This window comes from Hoplias malabaricus, chromosome Y, assembly GCF_029633855.1.
Source record: "Hoplias malabaricus isolate fHopMal1 chromosome Y, fHopMal1.hap1, whole genome shotgun sequence".
NCBI lineage: Eukaryota > Metazoa > Chordata > Actinopteri > Characiformes > Erythrinidae > Hoplias > Hoplias malabaricus.
The window spans coordinates 24,694,347-24,711,250 of NC_089820.1; the positions used below are offsets into that span (position 1 = coordinate 24,694,347).

A 16,904-nucleotide genomic window follows, 5' to 3' on the forward strand; every position below is an offset into this window, starting at 1 on the left:
AGCAATTATTCCTAGAACAATATATCACCCAGAAAAAAAAGCAGCCATTGTTAAAGGCCTAGAGGTATATTCAAGCTAGTATTTTGGATTTCAGAAATACAAAGAACACTGAAACTAAAAGGGCAGAAATCTGCCACTTCTTACCCAGCAGCTCCACAACCTGCAGAAGCACAGAGGAGGGAACAGTGTCCAGCTCCTCCTCCGAGCGCTCACTGCTGTCTCCCAGAGTCCAGGTCAGCAACTGCTCAGCGAAGGCCATGGCCAGAGGAAACTCCAGGGGCAGAGAGTGCAGTACCAACACTGCCCCAGGAGGGGGAGACACGCCTGTGAAGAGAGACCAGCAAAAAATCTGCATTTTCGTACTGTCAGATGTTTTTGGAAAATAACAACAACAATAATAATAATAATAAAAAAGAAACCCACTCAGTCGTCCAAGACTCTGCACATCTGTATGTGTCATACCTAACTTGATGTGGACTTTGTCCGTGGGGATGATAACACTGGGATACTGGTTGGTTGTAGGAGGAGGTGTAAGTCCGGTGTTTGAAGGGGAAGCGTCCAGAGGATAACACACAGCCTCCATCAGATTCAGCTGACCGTTACGCCTCACTTTGTGTCCGAGACCGTACACCATCACCCGAGCCCAGGGAGCTTTATACAGAGAAGAGCTGAGGGACGAAGAGCCGAATCAAAATCAGTTTATTTCACCACGTGCGATACACAGACATGGAATTGTTCTTGGTGACTGACAACCGGAGCACACTCAATGAACACGTCAAGCAGCCTATTGAGCAGCAGCAACCGTAAATACTGAGTGTACAAGACCACAGGCCGAGGAGTGTACAATGAATTACTATTTAAAGTATATTACAGTGTGAAATGGTGCTGTGGAAAAATCAGCAATACACTACTGAATAATATTGAAGACCATCATGTTGTGTAAACATACACTATAAATATGATTCAGTGATGAATTAACTTTTAAAAGCACATTCATTTATTAATATTTATATAAAATGTAGACAGTTCTATGGTTCATGATTCAAACTTCAAAACAAATATCAAACTCACTCTTTGCGGCAGCCAAGCTTGCTCTCTTTACAGGAGACGACCACAAACGTGGCGCCGGGGAAGCTGACGTCCATGCTGACTTTGGACTCCGAGACTGGGAACTCCTCTGATGTGAACTGCTCTGGAGCGTTCTTGATTGTCATCAAAACAAAAATATAAGTTAGAAGCCTGAGAGACAAGGTCACACTAATTTCACTGATGTGCATTGTGCACTACCGCTGTTAAATTGTTTTAGTCTTTTTATAAATTATGAGATAAATTACAATTATCTACCAATATATTATCATCTACTTATAAATAATTGATAAAAAATTACAGTACCATCACATGTCTGTTGTTATAAATCCATGCACATACATACATACATACATATATATATATATATATATATATATATATATATATATATATATATATATATATAAAAATAGCAGTTAATGGCAATTAAATTTCATTCATTCATTATCTGTAACCCTTATCAAGTTCCAGAGCCTACAGCCAGACAGTCACCCAGAGGAAACCCACACAGACACGGGGAGAACACACCACACTCCTCACAGACAGTCACCCGGAGGAAACCCACGCAGACACAGAGAGAACACACCACACTCCTCACAGACAGTCACCCGGAGGAAACCCACACAGACACGGGGAGAACACACCACACTCCTCACAGACAGTCACCCGGAGGAAACCCACACAGACACGGGGAGAACACACCACACTCCTCAGACAGTCACCCGGAGGAACCCCACGCAGACACAGAGAGAACACACTACACTCCTCACAGACAGTCACCCGGAGGAAACCCAGGCAGACACAGGGAGAACACACCACACTCCTCACAGACAGTCACCTGCGGTGTTGCTATCAGTGTGTGAAGAGTGGGAGAAGAGGGTTGCATTGACAATCCAACACAATGGGCAGCACTTTGAACACATTTTATAAGTGGTCAGAAACTTGTAAATAACTCAAGAAAGTTACATTAAAGCCAAGCACACCATTGATTTTCTTGTGAAATTCCCAATACGTTTGATGTGTCACATGACCCTCTTCCCATTGAAAAAACAAAAGTTGGCTCCAAAATGGCCAACTTCAAAATGGCCACCATGGTCACCACCCATCTTGAAAAGTTTCCCCCCTCCCATATACTAATGTGCCACAAACAAGAGGGTGAGAGGGGTGAGACCAAACAAACAAATCCATAAACCTAATAGCTGATTTAGAGTCAGTATAATACTGATATTGGCAGATGCCAGAGGATAGAGAGAGAGAGAAAGGTTTAATACCTGCAGGAAGCAGCAGATTTGTTTAGTGAGCTCCAGTAAACTGTCCTCTCCCTGGTGCAGGGCTCTGCTTATGGCCACGGTCAGCCACTCTCGGATGGTCTGCGCATTTCCCTGATAGAAGAGCTCAGTGGGGGAGCAACTCTGACCCTGAAGATTATGAAGGACTGACTGAGCCAGAAGGATGGAGCTCGAGCTGATGGAGCCATCTAGAAAAGAAAGGAGGACAGGAAAGTCAGCATGGAAGTTAATAATAAATAACTGACATTAATAATATTTCAAATAAAAATATTTTTAAAATGTTGTACAATAAACTGTGACCTCAATATGTAACCCATCAATGACAGTAACACACACACACAGGTTATATGGGGCAGTACACACACACACAGCAGGTGGGGGAGAGAGACCGAGTGGCAGAGAGAGACAGAGAGAGAGAAAAAGAGAGACAGAGGCAGAGAGAGACAGAGAGAGAGGCAGAGACAGAGAGTGGCAGAGAGACAGAGAGAGAGAGAGAAAAAGAGACAGAGAGGCAGAGGCAGAGAGAGAGAGAGAGAGAGAGAGAGAAAAAGAGACAGAGAGGCAGAGGCAGAGAGAGAGAGACAGAGTGAGAGAGAGTGAGTTCTGTTCTGTCTTCTGTCAGGGGACAACAATAAAATCTTTGTTAAATAAAAAGATTTTAAATTTAGTTGCATTTTAAACAGTTTTAACTTACCTGGCAGGGGCGGAGCCAGCAGCTGATTGGACAGGAGCTGCAGGTGCTCGAGGGTGATGTCACGAACGGCAGGAATGTGGAAGAGACGAGTGAAGGTGTGAGGGCTCTTTGGAGCAAAGATATTGAGCAAAGCCATGCGACAATACAGACGTGCCAAAGCACTCTCGCAGCGCAAGAGCTCCCTGAAACACACAGATCAACACAGTTCACTGATCCGCTGACAAAAAAACCACTGATAACCATTTACTGTGAACCATGTTTTCTATATTTATTTTTCTGATCCCATCCCTTTTGGAAGCCTATGAGAAGTGCACCATTTTACATTAAACACAAAGGAAAAAGTTGGCACCGTTCATTAATGTACGGATGGATGAATGCATCCGTCGACTGTGTCTGAATTCTACCTGTGAATCTGGATGTTGCTGCTGTCCAGAGACACAAGGCCATTGGCTGCAGTCCTGCGGGATCCTGTTGGAGGGCGCTCCAGCATCTCAATGGGGTACCAATACCTCACCAACACACCTTCACTACGGAGGTACGTCTCCACCTGGACCAACTCGTTCACCTGGGGACACACACAACACAGCACGAGTGTCCAAAAACACATCAAGGTTTAGAAGGTTTGAGGAAACTTTACTGTAGGTCATCTTTCCTACATAGGTGTCTATAAAATATTTGTTTTCATAAAAACTGCTTTAAACAATCCTAAAAAGGACTATGACAAATTATGCGGGTTGGAGTGTAGGTTTACGTCAGCTGTTTAAAGGCTAAGCACCACTTAATGGACCTCCATGAATATTTGACATTATTTTAGTGACTGACATATATAACTATGAATTAAAATGAAAATAGCAGCTTAATTTGCTTTAAAACTGACAATTTTATTAAATTGACGGAAAAACCCGAGCTCGCTACGGAAATTCTTGAACGCGACCGTGACGTCACTGGTGGACAACAGCTGAACAACGCCACGGTAAAACACCGTTATGACTGACTGTTATGACAGTATCTAGCTAGCTAAATAACCAACATTATTCATGACAATTTAGCTTATTGCCTAGCAATAAGCTAAACTCAAATTTAGAGGTACCGTTATTCTTGTAAATGTGATCGAAGTCGAACTCGAATTCATCCGACACTATAAACCTCCGTAATGCAACTACGTAGCCGAGTATAATCTGAGCCACCGAGTTTAGCAAGTCAAGCTAACGTTAACTAACACCAACTAAAACAGGCGAAGTGAGTGTCCTTACCCTGTTTACCTCCATGTTACAGAGGCTCTTGAACACCTTTCGTTGGTGTCCTTACATGCCCATATTGTTGGAAAAGCGCCAGTGAAATGAGCTACAGATAACGGAGTGAGCGGAGGGTCCTTTCCAAAGTGCCCGTTTAAAGTGGACAGATTTAGTCCATTTTCTGGATATTTTTGTGATCTTTGGGCCATTTGTGCACAGATGTCCCACTGTACATTGAATGATTGCAGCCAAAAACAACACACCCTTTCGTCATTTTGCATTAAATTAAGTGCAGCTTCTAGAGTTGTTGGCCTATTAGAGTTTCCCAACACCGTGGGGAGGGACCAACGGTCTTTTAAACCTTATTCCTTCAATTAGTAAGAAATAACATGTTTTCTGACTATCAATAAACACAAGTTAGGAACTCAAATTCCACTGTATTTATTTGTTTGACACTTTCATATCGCTGCTGCTTATTAGCTTTATAAATGATCACCTACTGTAAAGTGTTACCAAACTTTTATAGAGAACTTACAGAGTCCACATCCAGCACCACTCCATGGAGGCCGAATGTTTTGAGCATGCCACGGATGGCAAATTTGGGCAAAGCTGTTCCTCCTGTGCTGCTGCCCGTGTTATTACTGTCAGGACACCGTATAACCACCGTCAATCCTGAGGGGATACACAGAGAACAGGGAGAGCATGAAGAACAAATAAGAGTTGTCTTAACAACTGTAACTCATTTCCATCCTTCAGAGAGAGTGAGGTATAAGGGGAGGATGAGAGCAAGAGACTGAAAATGGAATGTGTGTGTGACTGTAGGTCAGTGAGGAGGTACCTTTGCGGACTTTGTCAATGGTAAATTTGTTGGCTTCGTCCTTAATGTCCTCTATTGTGGGGAGGTAAAGGTCTCTGGGAATTCCTCCATTCTCTTCGTACAGGAACTCCACCGTCTGACGGGCAATGTCCACCATTCCTAACGAACGCACAGACACAGAAAACTCTGATTTCCAGACATCAAGTGCACCCTGTTTTAGCCGTTCACATACTGTGCCAATTTCCTTGGACCTGAGGTCTGTGCGCAAATCAAAAGTTATTCACCAAAACTAAACAATTCTTACCGAGTTGGAGCGCTCCCTTGATCTGATCCAGTCCTGATTTCCTTTCTGCTTCGTTCCTGAAGCGGCGGCGGATAGTAGGGAACACTTTGGTCTCCCAGGCTTTCACCAGCAAGGCATAGTGATCCTCCTACAGACAAAGGGTGAGAATAGGGTGGGCCACAGTAGAAAGAGCAACAAATTATTTTACCAACAGAAAAAAGAGCATTATTTAAGAGAATGATTATTCTTTACTTTTGTCATATTTCTTTTATATTAAAGATATCATTTAGACGTACCCTTGGCACATCGTCATCATCTTCATCGTCACTTTCATCATCAGCGATTGGTGGGGGGTGGGGGTCCGGCCCCGAGGTCACTAGGTTCTCGTAGCTTAGTTTCACTTTGTAGCAGCAGGAGGCATCGCTGTTATACTCTATTAACCAGAGACAACAGAAGAGAGTAGAATGATTGAGAAGGGTTTTGCTTTAAATGCACACTACACAGAAATGAATAAAGACCTAACAGATTCCTGTATGAATATGAAAATATATCCCCAAGTTATTATTATACCTGGGGTGACAAAGTAAACCTGAAACAGAAATCAGCACATATTCCTGTATGGGACCAATTTCAGGGCTGGAAAACAGTGGCCAGGGCATAATTCATCCATTACGATTTAACTGGATTATGAACCGTGTGTGGCGGCACGGTGGTGCAGCAGGTTAGTGTCGCAGTCACACAGCTCCAGGAGCCTGGAGGTTGTGGGTTCGATTCCCGCTCTATGAGGAGTGTGGTGTGTTCTCCCTGTGTCTGCGTGGGTTTCCTCCGGGTGACTGTCTGTGAGGAGTGTGGTGTGTTCTCCCTGTGTCTGCGTGGGTTTCCTCCGGGTGACTGTCTGTGAGGAGTGTGGTGTGTTCTCTCTGTGTCTGTGTGGGTTTCCTCCAGGTGACTGTCTGTGAGGAGCGTGGTGTTCTCCCTGTGTCTGCATGGGTTTCCTCCCAAAGTCCAAAAACACACATTGGTAGGTGGATTGGCGACTCAAAAGTGTCCGTAGGTGTGAGTGAATGTGTGTGTGTGTGTGTGTGTGTGTGTTGCCCTGTGAAGGACTGGCACCCCCTCCAGGGTGTATTCCCGCCTTGCGCCCAATGATTCCGGGTAGGCTAGGTAGGAATGAATGAACTGTGTGTATTCCAAAAAATGTACGTTTTAAGTGAGCATCCTGCTATTAATCACTTTATATTTTCCTAAATGTTTGAGGCAAAAGCAGGAATAAAAAAGGCAAATAAAGATAAATCTAGATGACTCTGTGTGTGTGTGTTAGTTATAATATTTTTGTTAATATTAAGTTGTTGTAAATGTCAGTACAGTGACACTGAAATTCTTTTTTGTCTTTTCAAGAACTGCACTTAATTCAACCAAGAACATCTTTCAAGACAGGCGATGTATCCCAATTTCAGGTTGACTTTATCATCTTAAACAATGTGTTCCCTGTACTCAGTTGCTGGACAGTCAGAAATCTCAGCAGCAGGACAGGGCTATGTAACAAACAGTATTCTCACACTACTCTGTACTGTTCATTCTCATTCTGGCAACGTAAAGAGAAAAGCCTCACGTTGCTGAGCAGTGGCGACTGCGGCAATGCGGCAGGGAGGACCATGAGACCCAGAGTCGGATGCTACGCTAGCTCCAGCATCGTTATCGCTGTCTGAAGCCATGGCGAAGGGCAAAGCCTCAAAGTTGGCACTGATCTCCTCAGACAGGTCCATACACAGATCGGCTGCGTTCCTATGAGCCTGGCCCTCCGCGAAGGCAAACGACCGGCATCCAAAGTTAGCGCGGATTTTCGTGTTCTAGAAATCAAGAGAGAGTGTTTGATGAGTACAACTGTACATAGGCTGTCAATTCAAGTTCCTTGCATTAAATATCAACAAACAATTCACATTAACAACAGTTAGCTTTGGCTCCTTGGGTTCGTAATTCACCTTAATCTTTTAAACAGGTGTAGAACTCACAGTAGTCAATGAAACGACAACGACTCTAGCAAACATTTGGCATTATGCACGCACACACACACACACACACACACACACACACAGTGAAGGACTGGCGCCCCCTCCAGGGTGTGTTCCTGCCTTGCGTCCAATGATGGGAGGTGTTGTAAAGTACCAAACTACAGACAAAATAAGTAAAGGAACTCCTTCATTCCACACTCTATAAGACAATGTGAAGCTGTGTGTAAGGACATTGCAACTGTCATATTGCTTGTCATTGTCTGCAGATGTTGTTATACATATAACGTGCTTTATGTATGTGCTGCCTCTTATACGTCTGATGATGTGTTTTGGAGTTGGTGCATGTAAAACAAAGTGGACAAACAGCATACATAAAGACAGAGCCCTAGAGCAGTGCTAACTTAACAAAGCATAATTTCCATTTATAGAGAACTGGTTCCATATGAACATCCACTGCTCACCTTCTTCTGAATGTGGACCACAGGCCACATGCCTCCAGCAACGTCCTCCAGGTAAGGGCTGAGCCGTTGACCACAGTACGTGAAGTAGACCCTGCCTTTAGGAGCCTGTCCTGGAGGAGGAGGAGTTCCTTCCAAACGCTCCCAGCCAATCCCAGCTACATCTCCTGAGAACACCAGACCACAGTGGAGAGCGGATGTAACTCATGTGCTGTGCTCATGCCATTCGATCTCAGCGCTAAGGGCTTCAACTCATTTTACACGAGATGTAACAAGACGAAGCTCAGACACTCCAGGATGAGGAGAACAACTTGAAAAATCAGCCTTAATGATGGTGCTTGTCATTTATAGAACTATAATCCCCAACTAACTCATTGGACATTGGGGAAATCCATCTTAACAGTTGGAGGAACATTCAAGCCCCTGAGAAGCTGTAAGTAAACAGATGCTCATATGTACAGCGGAGTGAAATACATGAAATGTTGCCCAATGAGAGAGGTAAATATACAGGCACTAACTGGTTAATCAAAAACAGTGGATGTCTGTCTTTTGTGTAATGATTATCTCTCCTGGTAAGCAAGAGTGAGCGGACTTACAGATCCACTGGGTCCATCACAAGTGTGTCAGCTTTTTTGGCAGGACAGGAGTACGTTTACTTCTTTTGCTACTGAATTTAAACTTAAAGGCTAAGCACCACTTAATGGACCTCCATGAATATTTCACGTTATTGTAGTTACTGACATATATAAGTATGAATTAAAATGAAAATAGCAGTTTAATTTGCTGTAAAACAGACAATTTTATTAAATTGACGGAAAAACCCGAGCTCTCTACGGAAATTCTTGAACGCCGCCGTGACGTCACTGGTGGACAACAGCTGAACAACGCCGCGGTAAAACACCGTTATGACTGACTGTTATGACAGTATCTAGCTAGCTAAATAACCAACACTATTCATGACAATAGCCTAGCAATAAGCTAAACTCAAATTTAGAGGTACCGTTATTCTTGTAAATGTGATCGAAGTCGAACTCGAATTCATCCGACACTATAAACCTCCGTAATGCAGCTACGTAGCCGAGTATAATCTGAGCCACCGAGTTTAGCAAGTCAAGTTAACATTAACTAACACCAACTAAAACAGGCGAAGTGAGTGTCCTTACCCTGTTTACCTCCATGTTACAGAGGCTCTTGAACACCTTTCGTTGGTGTCCTTACATGCCCATATTGTTGGAAAAGCGCCAGTGAAATGAGCTACAGATAACGGAGTGAGCGGATGGTCCTTTCCAAAGTGCCCGTTTAAAGTTGACAAATTTAGTCCATTTTCTGGATATTTTGGGATCTTTGGGCCATTTGTGCACAGATGTCCCACTGTACATTGAATGATTGCAGCCACAAACAACACACCCTTTCGTCATTTTGCATTAAATTAAGTGCAGCTAGAGTTGTCCACCATTTACGTCACATGCAAGACGCCTATTAGAGTTTCCCAACACCGTGGGGAGGGACCAACAGTCTTTTAAACCTTATTCCTTGAATTAGTAAGAAATAACATGTTTTCTGACTATCAATAAACACAAGTTAAGAACTTAAATTCCACTGTATTTATTTTGTTGACACTTTCATATCGCTGCTGCTTAGCCTTTAATTCGTCAACGTTTGAGAGCGTGTCTTCAATTTCTTTTACGCCAGAACCTCTCAGCAACATTTGTCAAAAGCCACATTGATGATTGCGTTTTCACATGTTTCACCAAAACAAACGGTACACATTTAGTTCTTATTAAAGTAATGATGCTATTACTTATTATTATTTGATTAAACAAAAAAATGGTGCAGAACTTTTCAGAATTCTCAATTCAACGCATTAACCACATCTGGTGTAAAATGGGCTTTAACAGACTTGATTACACAAAAAGTGGAGCGCAGTGAAAGTGGAAGGACAGACACAGTGACTCTTGAAAGCAGGAAAAAAATAAAAAAAAATAATCCCCAACTCACCAGGAAGCAGAGATACATCTAGTCTTACACTCTTCCACTGGAGCAGACTGGAGCCATTATAATGTACAGCCCTCCCATTACTGAGGAAGAAAATGGGAGAGAGGGAGGAGAAAGAGGTAAAGCAAGAGAGAGAGAGCGAGGGAGAGAGAGATGGAGAGAGGAGTGAGTCAGAAGACATGGAGTATTAGATGAGAGAGAGAAAAATCTAAGGAATGTATGTCCAAAAGTTTGTAAACACCCTTTTAAAATGCGGACATTGAGTATTTTACTGGAAAAATAATTAATGTAAAGGGGACCTTCTGAAGCAGCTACAATTGAGGCAAAGGACACAGTGCCCAGTGCAAAGCACAGAACAGGGGGTTTAAAGACTCCTCTCATTGAGCTTTGGAGCAGTTTTAACCCAACATCACAAACTCCAAATAAATAGCTTTAAAAAGAAACGTTGGATGAAGCATCAACAAACTTTTGGGCATATTTTGTAGAGAAGAGCTATCCAAAATGCATGACATAAAAAACAATAAAAACAATACTTGTGAAAGAGACAGGTGCCAACTGGATTGGTCCATGCTCCGTCTCTCTTTTCCGCTTCTGTGGCAAAACCAAAAGATACGATTGGGCCGCTGTCATCCTCAGAGTCTCCGTAGGACACGATTTCTATTTCCCAGTAAAAGGACGGTGCCTGACAATGGGAATAAAGAGAAAACCATGAAGTGACACTTAATTTTAAAATAGTTCAGTTAGCTTTCAGTAGGGACGTCATAATCCTTTCTCAGGCTGTGTTTTCACACTGCATTAACAGTTGATCCCTGTGACTGGCTCATCATCGAAACAAGACATTTACCGAGATACTGATCACATCCCATTTTTCTGTGCACCATTCAAATGAAATCTTGCGCTCCATGGCTCTCTGTACTCTTCACAGCCGCAAGGGTTGGAACAACAGGGCGGAGCTACATGACATCATATTGTAAATGGGGACAAGCAGCATTGCGTTTATACACAAATTCAGCTTTGTCATTCAACACAGTAGCTGTAAAGAGCAACAAGTAGGTTGTATATAGCTCTGATAATTAACCACCTCAGGATCAGGAGCTAGATTTAATCACAAACGCTGTTACACTTCTCTTTTAAACACGTATACAAACAACGTCAAGATACGGGATGCGTATTAACGTCCAGTATCAACAGAGCCCAACGGACTAGGCCTGTCTGATGCATCAAAAAAGATATACAGGTCGCAACAACGGTGTGTTTCCAACAATGGTTTGATATCTGCCCCCAGAATTGCTACCTGAACAGGAACTGGTGATGTGGCGTAGATGAAAGTGCCTCTGGGAAGGCCACCCCCAGCACTGGGGTCCGCAAGAAAGGTCACAGAGGTCAAATGGGAGGAGAACATGCAGGCACGGACAGGTGGGAAAACACGAGACGGACACCATGTGATCTCCTTTGGCTGAGAGAGAAGACACAAAACAAAACCTTGTTAATTAATTAGAGCTTCTGCTAGTGGCACTTCATGGAGCAGGTGTTTAAAATACTTCTGAACATAATCTCCTGGCAGGTCTGCATATGATATTAAATACTGTTGCATTTCTCTTCATGAAGATACACAGGTCCATTCACCTGTCTTCTATCTGTCTGGAGAGGAGGAGGAGGAGGACGAGCACAGTCCCGATACAACATCCTCAGTCTCTCACACTGAGCTTCCACAACACCCAGTCGCTCACCTGCACACAAAACCAAACAGAAATAGTTACAGGACTGCAATTTAGATTTGCGCAGGCACACAGCTCCAGGGACCTGGAGGTTGTGGGTTGTAGTCCCTCTGGGTGACTGTCTGTGAGGAATGTGGTGTGTTCTCCCTGTGTCTGCGTGGGTTTCCTCTGGGTGACTGTCTGTGAGGAGTGTGGTGTGTTCTCCCTGTGTCTGCGTGGGTTTCCTCTGGGTGACTGTCTGTGAGGAGTGTGGTGTGTTCTCCCTGTGTCAGTGTGGGTTTCCTCCGGGTGAATGTCTGTGAGGAGTGTGGTGTGTTCTCCCTGTGTCTGTGTGGGTTTCTTCCAGGTGAATGTCTGTGAGGAGTGTGGTGTGTTCTCCCTGTGTCTGCGTGGGTTTACTTCGGGTGACTGTCTGTGAGGAGTGTGGTGTGTTCTCCCTATGTCTGCGTGGGTTTCCTCTGGGTGACTGTCTGAGGAGTGTGGTGTGTTCTCCTTGTGTCTGCGTGGGTTTCCTCCGGGTGACTGTGAGGAGTGTGGTGTGTTCTCCCTGTGTCTGCATGGGTTTCCTCCGGGTGACTGTCTCTGAGGAGTGTGGTGTGTTCTCCCTGTGTCTGTGTGGGTTTCCTCCGAGTGACTGTCTGTGAGGAGTGTGGTGTGTTCTCCCTGTGTCTGCGTGGGTTTCCTCCAGGTGCTCCGGTTTCCTCCCACAGTCCAAAAACACACTTTGGTTGGTGGATTGGTGACTCAAAAGTGTCAGTAGATGTGAGTGTGTGAGTGAATGTATGTGTGTGTGTTGCCCTGTGAAGGACTGGCGCCCCCTCCAGGGTGTGTTCCCGCCTTGTGCCCAATGATTCCAGGTAGGCTCTGGACCCAACGCGACCCTGAACTGGATAAGGGTTACAGACAATGAAGGAATGAATAAATATTAGCTTCTAATTGTCTGTGATAATATTAACAATAGTTCAGAAAATGGCAATTTAGCCACAATTGCTTACATAATCGAGATATTTTATTTCAAATATATTGCCAATTTCCTTCATTTTCTTTACTACTATTAGTTAAAATAGTGTTATTCACAAATTATTACTAATTTAATATTAGTAAAATAACAAGGAATATTGATTAATTAACCCTAATTTAATTAGTTAAATTTGTAACAGGATGAGTCAAGACGTCTAGCACTTATTATATATATTTATTACAGTATGACAACTGAAATCATGTCTTTCTTGATTTGACATTCAGGCAGAACATTTATCAAGGTGTCCATACTGACTTTTGTATGGCAGCATCTAAGCTTGAAGTATCCTATGGATTCCAGCCAATAAAATACTTTGTTTTTTTTAAAGTCGCTCAGAATAAGCCTTAAAATGTCAATGTAAATATCTCTGGGCTCTGCAAATTCCTCTAGCTCCTCGTGGGGGATCCCCAGGCGCTCCCACGTCAGAATCCCTGCCCTCACCTGGACTGCACTCCTGTGCTACCAGATTAAGAACCTCCACGGCAGCAGGACACTGCTGGATGAACTCTTCACAGAACGAACTGTCCTCCAGCAGCTGAGCCATCACTAAACATGCTCTGAGAGGGGAGATAAGTTTAACAGACACATTCATTTAAGACGACACGCTAACAAGCTACATTTACATAAGCACAGAGATAAGAAAGCAAAAAGGGAGCTGTATAAAAATCCATTATAGAAAATATTTAAGGAAAGACAGAGGATTACTACAGTAACTAGGGTCTTGCTGACTTTGTCATCATTATCACGTTTTTGTTTTGTTTTAATTAGGATTTTATTTGAAGGAGCACCCTGTCATTTTCTGCAATGATTCTTCTTAAAAGACAGCCACTACACTGACACCCTGTGGCCTGGATGTTAGAGCTAGCCCCAAATACTCGGCTGTTCCGGTACTCGTCTGGCTATCGATAAAGCCACCACTCCATCTATATTCAGGTGTGATTTACAGTGGTGTAAAAACACCAGGCTCCACCCGTATTCAGCCTCATCAACATTAAAGTCCAGAATGAAGCCTAAAACAGCCCAACACCCAACAACAATCTACTTAAAACGAAGCGTGGCAAAGCTACAGTTAACTTTCTCAGCTTTACACCTCGAATTAGACCAGACCACTTCCACAAAGCTCTGGTTAACTCGTGTACTCTGTGCCATTAGCCACACAGTGTATGTGTGAGTTAGCAGGAGCTACAGCACAGACTCGGGTTTTAAAGCAAGCGTCGGACGCAGATTTTCTGAATAACACACCCCCACACTGACCATAAGTGGGAGCTGATCTATGGAGCCCTCGGACAGGTTAATTCAGGGACTACCAAGCACTTGAATTTTTTTTAGCGATAAAAATGACAGATTGCTCCTTTAAGAAAACCCAACGACCAGAAGAAGAAGTGTTTAAGGGTAATCTTAAGGAATAACTCAATATGTTTTATTTAACCAGCCACTGATGTCTGGACGAGTTCTGCTTTCTGACCTGGTCCTTATCTCAGCCAGCAGACGAACAGCAGCCATAACAGGACTGGAGCCGTCTCCAGAGGCTGGGAGAGACGTGTGGATGGAGAGACTGCCCTCTTGAGGAAGCAGCATCGACTGGACCGCCTGCACCACCTTCTCAGTGATGGACAGCTTATAGAGGGGCAAGGCCTGGAACAGAATCGGGAACCAACAATTTCAGATCAGTGTGCATCACAAGCACCAACTTCTCCCATAGGTATCGGGCGGGTTTCAATCCCTCCAGAGAACACATTTCCACAGCTCAATGCTGGGAGGCTTCATACCCTCCTAAAATAAACCTTTTTCTGAAGAGCTTTTACAAGCGGTATGTGCACAATGGGTGAACTTTAAACTAGCGGAATTCATTAATTATAAGGGAGTAACAAATAATGCATAACTGAAAACCAGATGAGTACACAGGCAACAAATACAATAAAATGGGTATTAAAACAAGCCAAAACACAGGAGTGAAATGACCGAAACCTCACCTCCGAGCGGGGTGTGCAGAGGCGTGAGATGGGAACGGTCAGAATGTCAGAGGCCTGACACGCTCTGCGATATTCACAAGAGGGGAACTTGACTGTGGCGATTTCTTCTTGTTCATTAATAGACATGACCACCCCAACACTCCCCAGGACACCTGTACCCACCACCTACAAAAACAGGCGAGTCAAGATTAGAAACACTCCAGAAAATCAGCCGTAACTTTCCTGCCACAAGAATTCAGTCAAAATACCTTGAAAGTTACAAAGGAATATTCCAGGCCATGGACAATTAAATGTAAATCATAGCGGTACACACCAATTCTTCTTTAAATATTTACATGTGCTTCTCTACTGCACTAATCTAAATCCCTCTTTTTACTGTTTTCCAAGAAAACGGCAGCCCATTGATGGAAGAATATTTGCTGGATTCTCCTGCGATCCACACCAGCTGCTCACCTCCATCTACTGCTGCCAGCCTTGGACCACTCACCATTACCCGCCGTCATCAATTACACTGATGGAGAACTGGAAATGACGATTCCAATTATTGTGGCCCCACTATCACCATTATCATCATTATTATTGTTAGTGCATTTATCCCCATTACTTCCATCACATTTCTATCAGTAGTTTGATCAGAGGAGGAAGGGCCCCCCGTCTTGTGAGTCTTGGTTCCTCCTGAGGTGTCTCGAGGGAGCTTTTCCTTGCCACCTGTTCTGATACTAATTCTGAAAAGCTGCTTCGTGACAACGTCAGTTGTAAAAAGCGCTGTATAAATACATTTTGATTGATTGATTGAGTTCTTAAACATGTGATTGTCACTGTCCACTTTTCTCTTTTTTGTACAGAGCAGTTGAGAAGATTGCATTTTATTTGTGTGTGACGTTAACCTACCACTGTAGACTGCCAAGCACACTCTGGAACTGTGATGTCACTGCTGCCCTGAAAATTGTTTTACAAGTTCCATAATTGGCACAGACTGTAATAAACTAAATGAGATCACACAAACTTCCAAAAGACTGCGAGGAGAGTTTTCTCAGTCTCTCCAGAGTCACCTATTAATTGTAACTACTGTATATTTTAATGTGGAACAGAATTTGATCAAAAACTAAGGTAGCACAATGCATCTGCTGCCTCACTTAAGATGGAAAAGACAGTTCTATTAAGAAGCTTAAAGGCCACAATGTATCTGATGTGTTTATTTATTTTCAGCTCGTCTCATTTGACTTCTATTTTCAAACTAAAATGGCCTATATCCATGGCTTCACTATCAACCATAAATGAACACTGGTCTAGCCATTTCTAACCTGGACCTCAGAGCCAATCTTGATGTTCTCCTTGAACCCTCCTAGAGCACAGAGAGCTGCTACGGCCTGTCTGCTGATCGCCTGCAGCTTTGCCAGCTTCCTGCCGCTGCTGCTGCCATTCTCCAGAATACTCTCCGCATATTTCCCCAGCTGTGGAATGTACATCAGCGCCCGGGACAACACCTGACACACATGAGGAAAGGAGAAGAAAACAAATTAAGAAATATATATAGCACAAATTGATGGACAGAAAAGGAACATGTAAAGCCTCCATTAAAAGAAGTTTGGCTTTTCACATTTGAATAATGCTGTTCACTCATAAATCCTTCACAATTCAACATGAATAACTGACATTTTAATTTTTTAAGAGCAGGAAATTCCAATCCGACTATAAGGATATGTTCGGTACTTTTTCATACTTTAATTTGGCATGTTTCAAATTACACCCAAATAAATGCCCTAACCTTCTCTGCAGTAGTGGTCCAGATCTGAGCAGTGTTCGACTCTGGAGCAGTGAGGAGACTGTGAAGGAGAGCGATCACTTCAGCAGCCATGCTGTTCGCTACATGACCGCTGATAAAGGGACGGACTGGATCAGACCTGAGAAAAGACAGAAGGAGAGAAAAAAGTACAGATCGAAAGGAGGAAGAGGTAATTGACTAAATGATGTAGCACTTAAAAGATCACATGAACCTGGTGGCACTGAGCATGCATTAACGGCGCCAGTAGGGTTAGGTACAGCCTTAGTCACCAGGGAGGCCAGTGTGGATTGGATTTACGGTTTTTGACGCTTAAGGGTAAGGTAGGACTGTGAAGCTGACTTGGAGGGTGGTGGGTCTGGGACGCCAGACTTCACTGTTGTACGTTCTGGAGGTATTGTGAGCTTAATTCAGTGAAACACTGACGAGGGGAGGTGCCTACCTGATGACCCCTGTGAAGAGCTAGTGATGCAGTGGGTGGTGTGGGTACTCATGTGATGGGTTTAATAAGTAACTGTTGATGTTAAGGGTCGCGCT

General features: G+C 43.5%; 1 protein-coding gene across 4 annotated transcripts in view; it reads right to left on the minus strand.

The window, feature by feature from the left end:
* Window positions 1–16,904, minus strand: part of LOC136677759 (probable E3 ubiquitin-protein ligase HECTD4) — a 70,487-nt gene that overhangs the window by 15,931 nt on the left and 37,652 nt on the right. For all 4 annotated transcript variants that reach the window (XM_066655373.1, XM_066655372.1, XM_066655371.1 and 1 more), the window contains 21 exons: window positions 16,353–16,488; window positions 15,889–16,071; window positions 14,585–14,749; window positions 14,077–14,246; window positions 13,053–13,168; window positions 11,499–11,602; window positions 11,167–11,328; window positions 10,406–10,554; window positions 9,876–9,955; window positions 7,881–8,044; window positions 7,020–7,257; window positions 5,704–5,840; window positions 5,429–5,555; window positions 5,146–5,283; window positions 4,843–4,979; window positions 3,477–3,637; window positions 3,073–3,254; window positions 2,361–2,566; window positions 1,072–1,202; window positions 463–668; window positions 145–324 (listed from right to left, as the gene is read on the minus strand). In XM_066655373.1, coding sequence (XP_066511470.1) covers window positions 145–324; window positions 463–668; window positions 1,072–1,202; window positions 2,361–2,566; window positions 3,073–3,254; window positions 3,477–3,637; window positions 4,843–4,979; window positions 5,146–5,283; window positions 5,429–5,555; window positions 5,704–5,840; window positions 7,020–7,257; window positions 7,881–8,044; window positions 9,876–9,955; window positions 10,406–10,554; window positions 11,167–11,328; window positions 11,499–11,602; window positions 13,053–13,168; window positions 14,077–14,246; window positions 14,585–14,749; window positions 15,889–16,071; window positions 16,353–16,488 — 3,272 coding nt within the window. The remainder of the gene's footprint in view (window positions 1–144; window positions 325–462; window positions 669–1,071; window positions 1,203–2,360; window positions 2,567–3,072; window positions 3,255–3,476; window positions 3,638–4,842; window positions 4,980–5,145; window positions 5,284–5,428; window positions 5,556–5,703; window positions 5,841–7,019; window positions 7,258–7,880; window positions 8,045–9,875; window positions 9,956–10,405; window positions 10,555–11,166; window positions 11,329–11,498; window positions 11,603–13,052; window positions 13,169–14,076; window positions 14,247–14,584; window positions 14,750–15,888; window positions 16,072–16,352; window positions 16,489–16,904) is intronic.